The 16,659-nt window shown below is 54.0% G+C and overlaps 6 protein-coding genes across 6 annotated transcripts; 4 read left to right on the top strand and 2 right to left on the bottom strand.

The window, feature by feature from the left end:
• Window positions 1–32: 32 nt before the first annotated feature.
• Window positions 33–500, bottom strand: GT037_007811 (uncharacterized protein; the record flags this gene model as incomplete). Its single annotated transcript, XM_038932858.1, has 2 exons — window positions 33–286; window positions 338–500. The coding sequence occupies 2 exons, from the start codon at window positions 498–500 to the stop codon at window positions 33–35; spliced, it is 417 nt and encodes a 138-aa protein (XP_038784359.1).
• A 3,558-nt stretch (window positions 501–4,058) lies between these two features.
• GT037_007810 (uncharacterized protein) lies at window positions 4,059–4,782 on the top strand (the record flags this gene model as incomplete). Its single annotated transcript, XM_038932857.1, has 3 exons — window positions 4,059–4,101; window positions 4,152–4,377; window positions 4,431–4,782. 3 exons carry the CDS (start codon window positions 4,059–4,061, stop codon window positions 4,780–4,782), a joined length of 621 nt encoding a protein of 206 aa, XP_038784358.1.
• Window positions 4,783–7,275: 2,493 nt separating this feature from the next.
• On the top strand, window positions 7,276–9,147 carry GT037_007809 (uncharacterized protein; the record flags this gene model as incomplete). Its single annotated transcript, XM_038932856.1, has 1 exon — window positions 7,276–9,147. The coding sequence occupies one exon, from the start codon at window positions 7,276–7,278 to the stop codon at window positions 9,145–9,147; it is 1,872 nt and encodes a 623-aa protein (XP_038784357.1).
• Window positions 9,148–9,433: 286 nt separating this feature from the next.
• Window positions 9,434–9,700, bottom strand: GT037_007808 (uncharacterized protein; the record flags this gene model as incomplete). Its single annotated transcript, XM_038932855.1, has 1 exon — window positions 9,434–9,700. A coding segment is annotated over one exon (267 nt), but the record flags the coding sequence as incomplete, so codon positions are not given.
• A 380-nt stretch (window positions 9,701–10,080) lies between these two features.
• Window positions 10,081–12,810, top strand: GT037_007807 (uncharacterized protein; the record flags this gene model as incomplete). Its single annotated transcript, XM_038932854.1, has 1 exon — window positions 10,081–12,810. One exon carries the CDS (start codon window positions 10,081–10,083, stop codon window positions 12,808–12,810), a length of 2,730 nt encoding a protein of 909 aa, XP_038784355.1.
• Window positions 12,811–13,934: 1,124 nt separating this feature from the next.
• GT037_007806 (pkinase-domain-containing protein) lies at window positions 13,935–16,234 on the top strand (the record flags this gene model as incomplete). Its single annotated transcript, XM_038932853.1, has 2 exons — window positions 13,935–14,349; window positions 14,400–16,234. 2 exons carry the CDS (start codon window positions 13,935–13,937, stop codon window positions 16,232–16,234), a joined length of 2,250 nt encoding a protein of 749 aa, XP_038784354.1.
• Between the last annotated feature and the right edge of the window lie 425 nt (window positions 16,235–16,659).

Raw genomic sequence — 16,659 nt, 5'->3', positions numbered from 1 at the left:
ATATGCATCCCATATCCTGCTTTGCATGTGCGTCATGGGTGTGTTCCTCCGGTATAGGATGCGCTTTCATGTATAGAACTCTCGCGAGAATTCTGCTGAGATCTTTGTTCTTTGCTCTTTCCCTTCTCAACAATGTGCTTTATCGAGATGCCGCCCCACGGTAAACCAGATAGTGATTGACTCGTATCGATGTTTTCTGGCTCTGGCGATGCGTATGAACTTCCAGCTCTTCGTTGGTTCTCTGCGTTCCGCTCAGTCTCCTCTTTCTGCTCCTTTATCTTGTCGCCTTGTCTGTGTTAGCAAAGTTTCGCCGATACGTATTATCTGTGCTTCTTACGAAATCTTCTTTGTGCAAGCTTATTCTGAATCTTCCGTCTTTCGCCGGGGTCTTTCACGTCGGTCCAGTCATCTGATCTTGCTTCTGGAGACTCGGCAGTCACGGAGGAACCACCTTTGGATGAGGCGGGCTGGTTGGGACTGGATTGCTGGCCCTGAGACATATTTCCAGTCATCCAAGCATCATCCGCGTAGCACATGAAGGTGGTGTTCAGCAAGATAGCTCTTGAAGCTGTCTAGCTTGTGTCGACGAGAGCTGTGATTTAGATCGTGGTCGATTTGCAGCTTATTCAGGTCCACAAAACAGGTACTTGGGGAAGAGCCAGGTGATGAAGAGCCTTTCTCTCTTGTTTGAGTGATATCGATGTGTAGTGATAGAAGGATGTCGGATGAGATGTAGTGTTTATCTGGTAGGCTGGCGCATAGCGAATATTTCTATTGCTGTGTGATTTTGAGGGATCCATTGATCAGCCGCAAGACAGAGTATGGTATGTGATGAACGAGGATGTCGAACGATCCAAGATGCTAGTACAATGTATCCAAGCGTATGAAAGCTGGGGGCCTTGAAGCAGCGGGGTCTGTGAGTGCAATTATGACGGGGATACAAAGGAAGGATCCGCGAAAAGGGCGCGGCTGAAGTCTTGAAAGGGTTCCGTGGAGGATCGCCCATGATGCCTGGTAAGGATTTAGACAAGGCTAACCTACCTTGATGCTTACCCTGTTGTATCAGCTTGACCTGTTTGTTGTAGAATGTCATTTCGATGCCCAGCGACTGTACACAAATACTAAGACCAAGACCCGCTGTGGGACGAAAGCTCATTTGTCCTTAGTTTCATTCGGTAACATGATATAACAAATACCATGAGTGACCACTATCGGTGCATCCGTATATAGTAGAAATGCAGTTTCCATGTGAGGTTAGAGGTCCACTCGAGGCAGTACCTGCATGCGCCGCAGTGGGGCCCGGGATGACCGCATCGTTGTAGCCTTGTCGTTGGGCTGAATTGTCTTGAACGGTCTCTCGGGTCGACTTGCACCAATAATGCTTGGTCTTTCCAAAGCAGTGGTAGCGTGCAAGTATATTAGCCTTGTATTCTCGAAACGTCCTGGCATCAGGCTACCTCGTTGGTATTGGACTCCAGCTCTGGGCCTACATGCCTGCGCTATATCCTATTGGTCAGATGGTTTTATATGACATAAGACACAGTGATTATGCTGCACGTTTTGTTGGTGCTGGCCAGCCTGATGAACGACATAAGTGCTTGGAAATCAGAAGTGACCGAGTGATGCAATATTTCGAGTCATGTTTGAGCGGGGCGTGATGAGAATAACGACGGGAACACAAGGGCGAAAACCTTATGCTGTCTGTCAACGATATCGTGTGCATGGGGTCGGTATAGAGGTGGAGCTAGCGGTGGTGGTCCAGGGCCATCTAGATACCTGGGTATGTACTGTGAAATGGAATTGCGGTCGGCACGACGTTCGCTAAGCCTGATTGGACGAGCTAAGCCCGCGTACCTTCATCTCATTCGTCACATCTTACCAGCCACGCGTGGCTCAAGTCTGCGCTGACCGCTCTGCAATCTTGCACTGTCGACACCATGGCCCGTTGCCCTTCCTTGTTGAGAAAACAAAGTGCAAATATAGATTCGGTTGCGCTTCGCTCGGTACAGCTCGCGACCTTCCTGATGCCGTCCCCAAGGCCCGGCTCTGCCGCACCTGGATTCTGAACCGCTCCGTTGTGGAAAACCGCATCCGAGCTGGTAGTGTTTGCAAGATCGACGATACTCCTGGATTTTTTTCGCTTTGCTTACCGTTATCGCACTGTCTAGTCAAACAATTGATATGCTCGCAGATGGGTGACATGGGCCGCTAAGAGAAGGGTTGGATGGGTGAGGCCGTCTACTTTTGGCCCTCGCGATACTAGCTCACGATGCTCTGGTCTTTGACAAATACTGCTGAAAGGATTGCGGACCGATTCCATCGCCTTGCAGTCGTCCCCGCAAGTTGATAAGAGCGGAGCTTTGGTCGGCCTTATTGTAGGGGTCTTTGACGGCTTCCTTGCGAATACGGGACGTTGCAAACGGCTCACGTCCAGCGGCAGCGTGCCGCGGATGCTCGGGGCACGTCTAGCACCATGATCAACGATTCGAGGCTTTCCAGCCGCGATGTGGGGCCCTACGTTTCCAACATCACAGTAAACCGGAAGGAGCGTTACTTCGAACTCTCCGAGACATCGCAATCATACAGATTCCAGCTCCATCCTTCGGTCGCTTGTGGTTGGTGCCAGAGATGGGGCTGAACAGCGTTCCCTCACAGCTCGAACAATTCCACGTAAGACGGTACGATCAGAGTTGCTCGCTTGGAATGGGGACGAATCCGTGCACTCTCGGCTGTGCACAATCCCGAGATTTGAGCTAGATTTAACATCCGGTTCCATCATCTGAACGATGGGAAGGTGTGAAGCATCACAGATGTTGATGTTGTGGGTGGCTGTACAGCATGCACAATCTTTATGAAACTGTCCGGACCGGCAAGCGCGCCAAGCGATGTAGTATGTCCACTCTCGAGCAAGGTTACATGAATGGTGGATACAATTGACATGCGCTTCAAATGCTAGCGCTGGTAGCTACGCCCGCGCACAATCATCTACTTTGGGAATGGACCCCAATTTGTTGCTTGTGGTGAGTTCTTAGTGGCTAGCTGTGTTATATGACCATGGAACCTTCTGCGAGACATGATCTGGTAGTAAAGGCAGCCTTTCTAGATCCTGTGGGATGTCTTTCTTCACACAATATATAGTGCACGGCTTTGACCGCATGCAGCGCGAATGTGAAGGCGGGATTGTTCGACGGCCTGCAATGAACAGTGGATCCCCGCAACTGCGACTCTCTAAAGGACGTCCAGATGGGAAGAAGGTTTCCGGTATGACAGATTATGCCATGAGGAAGAAGGTGCCATGTTGGTATCTATCGCCAAATATCCTGACAAGCATATCAAAACTCATCTCTTCAGAAGGGCCATGTCATATGTACGCAAGCACGGAGTAGCTATTGTGATAGTAATTACTTGCCGATGCGAATTTCACGAGATGCCTAATGTCAGTCCATATTCTAAACTAGAACCTAATATGTTAATATGTTATATCTCGTCAATCTTAGCAGTTGGGTTTTCCGGAAATCCATAACGATCACATGTCCACTCTGAGAAAAGCAGCACCAGATGACATAATTGTCACGCTTACCACTATATCATAGTCTATATGCCACGTAGCGAACGACTTCGCCAGCTCACCAAACTTTGCTCGAGGTAGTACCACCACTGTAAAAGGGTACCGTCCAGTTTGTTAGATATTTACAGAGACAACGTGTTTTTGTTATCCGTTGATGGCCACGGATGAGTGCTTTAAAGAATTATTATTAATACTAAATGCAGGGTAATACGTCTATTTAGTACCCTTTGGAGTAGGGAACGACATTCTTATCAGCGAATACTCAATGGGCTTCAACCTGTGCATTCTCAACTGTTCTGTAGTTTGACTTAAGCGCTTGCTATCCGAACAGAGAAAACACATTTCACGCACCCTACTTTGCTTCTGAGGCGCGGAGGAAACCAGAAGAGGCGATAAAGACTTATCTTTCCAGACTTGGGGATACGGTTTAATTCCACTACGATCCTTGACCCCTGGGTCAAGTTACATTGAAGACTTCAGATAGTTAATCATGCACAGAATTCACACGAAAGACAGTAACCATCCTGCTTTTCGTAAGTTCCATGATTGAATACCCTCTATCCGTGTTGTCCACCTCTGTCAGAAGCCAGCACCAGTATTGGGAAAGTACTTTCACCCGCCTACCCTCGAACAATTGTCACTCCCGCCCGTCCACAAGAAGAGAAGTGGTATGACACGAGAACAACGCGACGACGCGTACAGGAAGAACAGGATGTTAAACAGCATGATGAGTTTGACGACAAGGCGGAGACAAGACATCTCCGCGAGCACAACGAAGACCAGAAGCTGGAGACGCTGCTTCAACTAGGGTACATGGGTGGATGAGCTTGTCAGTCTAGACTTCGGGAAATCTTTGGTTTAGGATACACTGTGTATACATTATTGAGGGTATTGCCGCCTACAAGAGCAGCATCGATGAGGTATGCATACGGTACAACAAGACAGGCACAGTCATAGGAAGTGTAGTCACCAAGAGTATGCCCTTTGGTTATTCGCAGTCTCAACTATCAAGTAAGAAAGTGTCAAGATATGGAAAACACGTCTGCCGCTATGCCGCACTCGAGCTGGTATGGACTTACGTTTCGGCCCCGGTGACTCAAGCGCCTGAGCGCATATTCCAATACTTAGAAGATATTCTACAGATGCTCGCCATCCTACGCCGCAACGAATGTGCCCAAACCATACTAAGCTACGGAACGGGAGATAAGGCCTAGTACACAGACTCACATGGTCCACGGCAACACCTCACGTGTCTACCTCGTGGCACTCTATTCCTGACGGCCAGTTTCGTACTCCAGCACTGGCATGAGTGCATCGACTGGAGAAGAAGTCTAACAGCTGAGAACAGTATTGGTCGACCATCAGGCCTAGTGCTATACTTACATAGAGAAGACCTGGTAGACACCACGTTCTCGTCAAAGCTTGACTCCTACTCCAAGTTAAATATGTCTGGTATACAATCTGAACTTGTTATGTCCTGTCTATCATACGACAATTCGACCGGACTCTGCGCCTGGATTGCGGCGACGTGTTGATACTAACGTCATCCTGATTGTTTCGCAACTGTTCGGACATACCCAACCTAGTTCGTGCCTCAACCAGTCCTGAAAAGCTCGTGGATTCTTACCCCTCATGCGATTTATCCAGCAGGAAGCTTTTAGCGAGCTCCTTTCAAATAGGATGGTTGAGATCTGACACTATTTCACCATGTTGGAAGACGCACGTGATGTGAATTTGGGCCCAGTTGTGCAGTTGGATGAGCGTGTGACTCGTAGTACATACAACACATGCACTGCCATCGCCGTCTTGTCCATGAGCGAGGTGAGACGAGTGTACAAACAGGATAGTAGGTCAGGCTTACCACACTCTTTAACTGGCCCGGACGGACTGTCTTATGGGTTTGTCATCATGGCACACATCGCATGTGAAGAAAGGGGTTTGTTGCGGTCATCATGTCTGTTCTCCAATGAAGAATGACGAAGCTTTTAAGTTGCCAGTGCCCAAGGCTTGAGGTCACTTCTTCAGCTTGATCATCGCGGCTGCTGTGATAGTCGCCTCAGCGTACCCCTTAAGACCAGCAATGGCAATCAATCTAGTTTGTTCATGCCTGAGTGGCGAGGATTTGATGGTGATGCTGTGAAGAGAAAGGGAAGTAGCAAAGACGATCCGGCGAATCTCGTCGACATGTCTTGTTCATAATGGTAAAGTGTGGCGAGATCATCGTGTGGCGGCTGTGGCGTAGTGATGATTGCTTGCTTTTTGACAAATGTGGGCCATGCCTGCTGCCTGTTCTGTTGGAGAACCAGGCGTAAAGGGATTTGCAGTGCCTGTTGCACAGCATGTTGGTGATTACAATATCATCAACGATGAAGGTCCGACAGGATAACCTGTTTTGCGGTGCGGGCGGGTACAAAAGCCGCACTGTGCCTGACGATCGATACGCGGATTTCGATGCATGGATCCATGGTGGTAGTACCGAACAAATAAGGCGCGGTGCACATGGCAAACAAGGTCTGGTGAGAAATGACGCAGGTGAGGGTGGCTGAACAGCGGGCGATGGGTTTGGCAGTGGCTGACTCTAGTCGCTCTGGCCGATGCAGCATGGATCGGCGTCGTGTCACGGCCAGTCGTCTCCATGGAGCAACACTCGGCTGCTTTGGAGTGTCGGCAAGAACGGTAGATGCAGGATGGGCTGCGCCACCACACCGGCTCAATGCTCGTGGTCTTGTCTAGGCCATCGCCGTTGTGGTGGGATTGGCGGGCTCAGCTCAAGTGTGCGCACAGCATCGGGATCGCCATGGCAGAGTCTTTCTGGCAGGCCTCGACTTGGCGGGCGAGGGCGGCCATGAGACGAGGCTCGAGAGTGGTGTGGCGTCGACGTGTCTCGTGTTGCGACGTGGTTGTTTGGAGGGCAAGTTCTTGGATGTTTAGCAGTGGGTCGTGGTGGTGCCGCGTGGTTGGCCGCCGCGATACACAGCCCCAAAAGGCTTGCGTTGTTCCGCCGCGCTGCTCTGAGGCTACCTCTTCTCTGCTGCCGAAATTCATCGCCGGACTGCCTCTTCGTCTCCCCCAAGCCGTCTGCACTTATCGCGCGCCCATCGCACGGTAGCCGCTCGCCATAGAAGGGCCGTTGCAGTCGAGATCCCGTGATTGCCTGCTCAGTTGTTCCAAGATTCGCTGTCCTGCTTACTTAGCCTGGACTGGAACCATCAGCCACAAGACTGCTCCAACGGGTCCCTCGTCATCGGCACCTTGACTACCAGACGACCTGCACCCTACGACCCTGCGACGGCCTAGTTGCACCACGTCCAGCATCGCATCGCCTCGCCATTATCCTCGCCCCTCTGTCTGCACCTCGCGCCTCGTGCCGACCCCAAGACCCCTCCCGCCCGCTCCTCTCTTTGTGCGCAGCCGCCGCCGTGCCTGCGCGTTTCTTGCTGTTCGTCTGCCCGAGCCGCAGTCTGCGACCGAGGGCACATGCGAGCAATCCAGCCGTGGTCAATTGCGAAGCTGGCGCTTTCTACAGCCCAAGTCTATCTCGAGTGCTGGTAGAGGACCGTCCTTTGCGCGCTTCCCCAGCCGCTGCATCGATCCAAAGGTTAGACGAGCGATCCATGCATAAACCACCACCCGCTGCATCGTCGGAACGACCCCATGCTAATGTGACGTGAAGATAGCCTCACTGAACCCTCGCGCCATAGCACATCATGGCCGCCTCGACGCGAGCAATCACGCCGACGCCTACCGGCCCATTCACCACCCACAATGGGCCCAACACCCCAGGATCCGCCGCGCGCAACTCCCACAGCGGAGCCACTTTTGGAACTCATCTCACAAAATCCCCCGGCGGTCTATCGCCGCGACTTTCGCCTCAGCCGCTCACTGGAGCCGCTGCCATGGCCGATGAGCGCCGCTTCCGCGAACAGTCTGCGCGCCAGACAAGCCCCAATCCCGCTGTCGCCGCGCTGCAAAGTCTGAACGGCAGCGTCCAGCCTATGAGCCACCCTGCAGACGGACCGCAGCAGTCCGCGTCGGCACACTCCAAGGCTGACAAGATGACGAAGCCGCTCATCACCATCCCCGACCAGATCAACGTCACAGGCGACAACATGCAGACGAGCCCAGTCAGCCTCTCGAGTTTTGGCGATGGTGACGCGCCAAACGCGCCGGGTGCTCCTGTGACCGAAGGTGCTTCCGCCAGTAATGCAGGTCGGGAAGGCGCGTCCCAGCAGCAACCGCAACAACAGCATCACCACCAGCATCACCACCAGCTCATCGCCCCAAATCCTGGAGACAATCCGGGCAACCGCGCATTCACGTTCCCCGGGCCATTGCCCCCGGAGCCGGACCCACGCGCCCCAGCTCGCCAAATGAGTCTGCCTGGATATGGTCAAAACACGCCCAAATCACCTTCCACAAAGCGTCACAAGTGCCCATACTGCTCCACTGACTTCACTCGCCACCACAATCTCAAAAGCCATCTGCTAACCCACAGTCAAGAAAAACCATATGAATGCCCCACCTGTCAGGCGCGTTTCCGTCGTTTGCATGATTTGAAACGCCACACGAAACTGCATACTGGCGAGCGGCCACACACGTGCTACAAGTGTGGCCGCAGGTTTGCACGTGGCGATGCGCTTGCGCGACACAATAAGGGTCAGGGTGGCTGTGCGGGCCGTCGCTCTAGCTTCGGCATCGATGACGATCTCGGCGACAAGGGCGACGAAGGCATGGATGGTGTCATCTACACGGGCGAGCCTGATGGAGAGGGAGACGAGGATGATGATGGCAGGCGCGTTAGCGAGCCGGCGCGCAAGAGACAAAACACTGGGAACTCTACCCAAGGTTCGTATTCTCACCATTCCAGCACTTATCCGCCTATTGCTGCGAACCGAAGCTCGAGTAGCCAGAACAACTTGCGCCCCTATTACCCAGGGTCTTCTGCGCAGCCGACTAACGTCTCGCCTAAAGCAGCTCCTACCAGCATCTCGTCGATTCAGAACGCAAACACCCAATCCAATGTCTTCGCCCAGGGTGGTATGACCGAAAGCCCAAGGCCACTGTCGCCAGGCCAGCAGGAGCAGCATCGTCTGGGTGCTCCCGAAAACAGTGTCCCTGGCTCACGGTCCCCTAGCTTGTCGCATCACATGCACCAGCAGCAGAACTATGCTCGTGGGAGGGGAACCCCTCCCGTTGGCCTGGCCCCGCCCAGCACGAGCAACGGTCCTCATCTGCCCTCTCTACCAGGCCTTAGCCCCATGCCCCCTAAACAGGGCTCTCAAGGCGGCAAAAGCAACGGCCCAAGCATGCTCCAACATCAGACCATGGCAGCCCCTGGAAGCAGCTCGCAGCCGGGCAGCATGTCCAGCCATGGCGGAAGCGGAAGCAGCATGCGCGAAGTCATGGGCAACCAGGTCGATGTATGGCAATATGTCCGCGAGATAGAAGCTCGTATGGCGAGAATGGAGAAGGAACACAACGACAAGATTGCCACGCTGCAGCATGAGATCACAACGCTCCGGGCCCAATTGGCCCAGCAGCATGTTAACAATACGCAAGCCCACCAGCAAGGTCAATAGTGTGAGATGGCTCCAGTAGTCCCAGTGCTTTTTCTGCTTGGTGCGGGTCTTTGCCATGAGATGCAGGCGTTGGGCGGAAGGACAACGGAGGCGTTATACGGAGTACAAAACCCAAGATTGAGTAACAGACGAGATTTCAGGCTTCTACATGGATCAACATACGTCAGGGATCACGACGAGCATGTTACAATGATACCCCATGCTAAGATTACTCCCAATGTTTGGCATTTTCCTACTTTGTTCTGCGGTTGCTACCATTCATACCTGTATATTAGACTAGTTAGTATTATCTCAGTGTTCCATTGCTAGAAGCTTCTCTGCGACGGTGATGACGAGGCACATGTTCGGTGAGTGACGTGAGCTGCCATGCCAGCAAAGCGTGTGAAGCCACGCGCCCAGCATGTTCCTGGCAGCGTAGGTAGCACAAGGGACAAAGTCGACGAAGAATGGCGGAGAAAGTCAGTGTTGCTTCAGGCGGACGAGAATTGTCTTTGCTGAAACTTTGGTACGCGACAGTCGTTGCTATGGTGGTTGCAGAAGTGGTAATGGTGGGTGCGCAAGAGCGACGGACCCTTTGCGGCTAGGCATGAGCTAAGAATGGCCCGCCAACAACAGGGCTAAAGTGCTGCACCACTGCGCCCAGTCCCGAGCCTTTCTCCACTTGGGTGCTACACGTCAGAGTACTACCCCCAAAACTCCTCCTACAACTCACCCAAGACAGTGAACCCCTCACCGCACCCTGCCCTGATTTGTGTAGATGGATGGCGAGCTGCTGTCCTGATAGGCGCAATCGCGCGAAGTGCCCGCCCTTGACGCCCAATCGACGCTGCCCATAGCCGCGCTGGTGATCCCACCCGCAGAAGCCTCGCAGAAGCCTGTCTGCTTCGCGGCCCACAGTAACACCAACGAGGAGATCCACGCCGCCTCCTCACCATGTCAGACTCGCATCGCCGCCGTAGCAAGAAGGACCCGGACCGCGAGCGCAGTACCCCTCGCACCAAGGACAAGGATAGAGATCGCGACCGGGAGCGCCATAAGAGCAGCAGGTCCCGCAAGACCCGCTCGTCGGCGTCCAAGGAAGACGACGAAAACCCACCATCCAGGCGCCAGTCGACGGACCGTGTGCGCAATTCGACATCGACGTCGACATTGACATCGTCGCAGGCCTCAAAGTCGTCGCACAAGATGGCAGTCGTGCCCGAGATGGGACGCCGCGGCTCGTTGGGCTCCGAGAACACGTCGCGCATCAGTTTGCCCTACCCTTCGCATTCCAAGACATATGCGAAAGAGAGCATATATTCCCGGGACGGTGTAGAGAGGAGAAAGTCGACCTTGACTCCGGATGCCACAGATGGCGAGGCATCACCAGGAAGGGACGATGAGCGACCAGTCGCACCACATCCCCCCAGCCGAGCACCACCCCCACCACCGCCGCGCGCACCGCCGAGTCCTCCGCTCACTGCCACCACGGGCGCAGATCTTAGGAAGGCCGCCAGTGCGAACAGCATGCGAAGAAAGGATCCAGACATGATTGCCAGAGAGATGGAGGAGGGCCGCCAAAGCGTAGACAGCGGTACGCGCATGACTTCCACGGCGGGCCCGCGGATTGCCTCGCGCTCCAGCATCAGGGACGAGGACACATTCGACGGCACCGACCTCACCTCAACCACCGGATCGCAGCCAAGCACCATTCGCGCCAAGTCGCCCCCACCAACGACGAGAACGCGAACTGTGAGCCCATCCCACGTACGGCCCTCAAGTAGGACGTCAGTTCCAGGTAGAACATCAACACCCGGCAGGACGTCAACACCCGTCAAAATGAAGACGAGAGCACCCTCAGAGTACACACTCGACTCAGAAGCAACTTCAGTACTACAGGATCGCAACTCTCACCATCGTCGGAGTCAATCACCCCCGCGTTCTGATGTCTCACCATCCTCTGTCAACGATTCGTCACCACGGACACCTACCCAACACTCGGTCCTTCCCTCCAACGTATCGTCTCTCAAGGATGGACCACCTGTCATCGAAGTCATGACGGACCCTATGTCGCGTACACAATCGGTAGACCCCAGCTACGCTCAGTCGCCCATGACCCCTCCGCCTCCGCCTCCTCCTCCGGCCATGATGGAAGCTCCTCGAGTCGATTATCTCCTTCAGAACGGCGGTTTAGCCAAAGCCATTCCACGGAGTTTACTGGCCGCTATTGATGGAGTTCCAGCCTCCGCTTACTCTCAGTATACCACACCAAGGCTATCTGGAGCACAAGCCCACGATGTACGATCTTTCTTCAAGCCTCTGCAGAATGTTCTCAACAGTTACAATACCGTCATGGACACAAGCGGATCGTTGGCGGTAGCTACTGGTTATCGTTCGGTTGCGCGACGTCTTCTCGATCGCCTTGAAAATGTGTTTGCTCGTAACATATCCTCGGAGCACTGCGCATGCATGATGTGCTTCGAGCAATCGGTCGTGGAAGATTCTGCGGGCATTAATTGGGGAGAAGTTTTAGAATTAATATCCGGACGTTGCGAATTGCCGACTTGGCCACCTTACGAGGAAGGTCCCGGACCTGGACTAGGCATATCGTCGGATCTGGAAGCACCATGCCAACGCATCGACGTCGATGTACCCGAACAGTATCGCGAGCACTACGAGAAGCAGTCAAAGAAGACCAAGGTCGCGGTTCAATCTTGGCTATCAGACCAACAAGACGGTGTCCCCGAAGATGCCGACGACGAGACTCTGACGTTCATCATGCTCACCCGCCTAGAACAGCCTCAACGCCCGCTCTTCTATGCACTATTGTGGGGACTAGAAAAACTTCCGAATCCTCGCACACAAAAGCCAGACAGCGGTACACCACCGTACCTGGCAAAAGCTGGACTGGCGCTGCAGCGTTTATATCGACTCTACACTCCACCGCGCGACCAGTTGGTCGTCATGTATCTCATCCGCCATCCAGATATGCACAACATGCTCGCTACCCTGGCAGCAGTGACTAAACACGAATGGGAGATTCTGGTTTCTGGTCGCTTTGATGGGTTCCTTTGGTCAGGTGTTGAGGATATGCCTGATATGAACACGACCCCTCCCAGGACTGGCTCGAGAGCAGGCCGGCCCATTGACGGGCCGCAACGGTTTGCATCACCCGCAACTCCCAATCGATACGGCAACTTCAGCCCCAGTCCATACTCTCGACCAGGATCCGCCCGCCCTGGGTCTGTCCGCCCGCCTGGTGGAGCCCCTGTGCAGATCGATGAAGAGACTGAAATTGCCGTGCTTGCCGAGATCGAGCGAGAGATCTACCTTGGTATGGAAGCCATGGAAGACGCATTCGAGCAGCTTCACAACCAAGCCGAGGGTGTGCGCCGTCGTCTGCGCGAGCGCGCGGCAGCTTTGTCAATGGTAGCGCAGCAACGTAGGGGCGCCGGAATTGGTGGCATTGAAGTCAGAACTGACACACCAGCCAACATGCGCGATCCTGATGAAGGCGTCGATGATCTGAGGAGCGAGATTGGACCGGACGACTCGGCTAGCAATGTCAGCAACAACAGGAGAAGGAAAGCACACCGTGCACGCGAACGAAGAACACCAGCACCGGTTGAGGAGGAGAGCGAAGAGGATGTTGCGCTCGCAGAGAGGATACGCAGACGTTTCTAAGGTAATCAGGGGATTCTTGGGACATTGCATTTGCGGTGGAGTTTGTTGGCGGCGTTTGGTATTGCTAATGATTTTAGGCCATGGCTGATATGACTTATGGCTTTCTGACGGCTGAGATATACGGATACCCAGTTTGAGAGCGTGGGGGATTGATAAGATATGCTTTCTTCCATGCGAGTAGGGCCGCGAAGTAGTTCAATGTATACCATTTGCTAGGATGACATACAAAATGACGTCACTGATGCTTGTTTACACAATGTCGGTTGGTTCTGCAGGATAGTTGAGATTCAGACAGGAAAGCATCAAGGCTGTAGTGGTGGTGATGGTGAGACTGGAGGGTGTTGATGGTGCTCCAATCACCTAGCACTGTCCGACAAGCGATGAGACGCATAGCTGCGATCAACCCCGCTCAACCACGCTGGGCGTCGTCGAGGTGTTCGTGTGGCGCGAAGCATTGGCGAGGGTGATGGACGCAGTGCCAAACCAAAGCCTACGCGAACTTGGTGCGATGGCGATGTCTGTAATTATACCAAGGCCTTGCTTTTGTCGGAGCTCATTAGCTGGACGCGACCCATCCCTGCACGTTGACGCGCCGGACATGCATGTCCCTCTATGACAACAGAGCGCGGGCGGGACAGTAAACAGGCCAACAACCACGCCGGCGGCCCATACAACGACCCAAACTCGTCGTGTTTGGAAGCCATCTGGCTCAATTACCCCAGATCCGGACATCTACGTGCTTGGATTCCTCTGCTGCCGGTCCCTCACCATTCGCTGTTGCCCTCGCAGTTGGGTGTTTACGAAGCAAGCCCTCTTTGGTAGGCGCAGACCACGGAGCCCTCTGTTTTGGACGCAGCCTGCCACACGGCTCACTGCCCTCTTGCCCTCTCACTAACGCATTCCACCACCAGACCTCGGCCATTTTTCTGCTCGATCCGCTCCTCGGCCACCTCGTAGCGACCGTAGCGACGACGGCCCTTCCGCTGTCCAACCAAGTCCCTCGCTTTACCCCAGGAACCGCACACGCGCATATACTCGATCCGCCTGTCCTGACCGCATTACTCTATCAGCATCAATACAGCTAGACATACGCCCCACGACGTTTTGGACACGACGTTGCGCACATGGCCGATCTGGGCGCCAACGAGTCGGTCGATCCGAACACCCTCTACACCAAGCAGGAATGCATAGGCGGCGGTAGCTTTGGCAAGGTCTACAAGGGCCTTGACCGGCGGACTGGTCACACGGTCGCTATCAAGGTCATCGACGTGGAGAATGCCGAAGACGAGGTTGACGACATTATGGGTGAGATCATGATCCTCTCCGGCATGAGCTCGCCGTACGTCACAAAGTACTACGGCTCGTACCTTACCGGCTCAGACCTGTGGATCGTCATGGAGTTCTGCTCAGGCGGAAGTTGCGCAGACCTGATGAAGCCTGGCCAGATAGCAGAGGTGGAGATTGCAGTCATACTCAAGGAGCTGTTGATGGGCCTGACCTATCTACACGACGACCACAAGCTGCACCGAGACATAAAGGGTACGTGTAATGAACCAGACTCACGCACAGGAATGCTGACGTCAACATAGCGGCGAATATACTAGTCAGCGCGAATGGTCAGGTCAAGCTCGCCGACTTTGGCGTTTCGGGACAGCTATCAGCGACCATGACCAAGAAGAACACGTTTGTTGGAACGCCCTTCTGGATGGCACCCGAGGTCATTAAGCAGTCCGGTTACGACGGGAAAGCTGATATCTGGTCTCTGGGCATTACCGCGCTCGAGCTGGCCAACGGCGAGCCTCCTTATGCTGACATCCACCCCATGAAGGTTCTTTTCCTCATCCCAAAGAACCCACCACCAACACTACAAGGTAACTTCTCGCCCGCGTTCAAGGAGTTTGTCGACCTTTGCCTGCGGAAGGACCCTAAGGAACGTCCGAGCGCAAAGCAACTCCTACAGACAAATTTCATTCGCAAGGCCGGTAAGCCCGCTCGTCTGCAAGAGCTCATCTCACGATATCAGGACTGGAAAGTCCGATATCCAAAAGAGGCAGCCGAGTCAGAAGATGAGGCTACTCCTGTGAAGAAGAGGGAGCCAGTCAACGAAGATTTGTGGGATTTTGGAACTGTGCGGCCGACAGGAGGTGCTAGAGGTCCAGCGCTTGCCCCAATGAATGACGCTGGAGCCAATGCAAGGAACCACTCGCCACAACGCAAACCTGTCACGCAAAACAGGGGTGGCTATGGTGACGAGAACGACGACACCATTCGAGAACCCTCTTCGCCGACCAAGCGTTTAGCACCACTGCAGACCCCAGGCTCACCCGACCCTGTGAGGACCGCCGCACGAGTACCGCTGCCAGCATCACCAGAGAAGAGAACAGCTCCTTCTTTTCCACAACCAGCCGCAGAGCTTCCACGAAAGTCTCCGGTACCTGGCCTCTTCCAGCCGCCACCCAACAGAGGACTAGTCACGCCAACTAAGCCGTCAAATCCTCAACAGCCAAGACGACAAACACCATTACAGCACACTTATGATGATTTCGTACAGAGGGAGATTGCTGCGGAGATGAATGCTGTAGAAACTACACCACAACAGCGAGTTCCAACTCCAAGTCGCGCTTCAGTTTTGCCGCAGATGACCATACCCGAAATACCACCATTCCGTGGACAGTCTGCCAGCCCTGGACAGAGCAGTTCGCAGAGCCAACCACCCAAGCCGTTACAAAGCCCTATGCGAACACAGCAGCACGCGCCGACTTCATCACAAGCTCAGAAACCTCTACCGTCGCTAGTCGGACAACAAGAACTGCCACTTTTGGCTGGACAGAAGCCACTTCCTCCAACACAACAATCGTTCACATCCTTCAGCCCAAGTTCTGCATCGCGGCCTGATTCAGGATCGTCGAATGACCCATTTGGCGGCCCGACGGCCTCGAGTTGGCAGTTACCGCCAAAGCAGCAACAAGTCGCACAGTCGCCCCCTCCACCGCCACCACACATTACCAAGCCCTCACCCATGTCTCGTGGCTCCTTTGGTAGGCCCAAACCGACGCCTAACCACCCTAGCCTCGTTCAAACGCAAGGTTCTCCACAGGCGCCTGTCGAGATAACAGCACTGAGCGGCGTGGTTATACCAGCTCTTGATGCTGCACTATCTCGCCGTAGTTACCATCTCAGTGTCAAGAACAAACAAGAATCTGCTCGATCACTGGATGACGCGCAGGGCTTCATCGAACGCAGACGACAAAGGCAAGAATGCCATGACAAGGTGGTTCGCCTGGTCAATGAAATCAAGGGGAAGTTTGAGGAGCTGGATCGATGGGACGAGAAGGGAGAGGTAGGTATGGGTGGGGAGGTCGCGGGCTTCCTGGAAGGTTTCCTTGAGGAGGTGCTTGTACGGGTCGAGCCAGCAGACGACTAGTGGGACTGATTGCATCCCCGATACTTGCTTTGGCGCTCATGCATATGGGAAGGTTCCTTTGGGGACGTTGATGGCTCTCGTGCGATTTGGCAAGGCGTTTATTGATAGGATGAAACCTGGGAATCGCAACTGAGTTTTAGATGCTCTTGTTATGCATACTTCTGGGCCGAATTCAATGCGAGTTGGTCCAGACTTCAGTCTATTCTTTGCTTTCGACCAAGCGCAATGACATCTGACCTGAGCTGGCGTTGTATTGATGGTAGGCAAGATGTTGGTGATGGGGAGCTGCCACCAATCAGCGTCGAGGCAGCTCCGAACGCCCGGTATTAGTCGTAGTTTCGTCACTCGGTCTAGGACAACTCATCGCTACGCGTTCTTATATCGCGTTACGCTACAGCGCTCAGCAGAGCAACCGGAAATCCTTT

Source organism: Alternaria burnsii, assembly GCF_013036055.1.
Source record: "Alternaria burnsii strain CBS107.38 chromosome Unknown 693, whole genome shotgun sequence".
Lineage (NCBI taxonomy): Eukaryota > Fungi > Ascomycota > Dothideomycetes > Pleosporales > Pleosporaceae > Alternaria > Alternaria burnsii.
The sequence above is the reverse complement of the archived record's forward strand: the minus strand, read 5'-3'. Positions and strand labels throughout refer to the sequence as shown.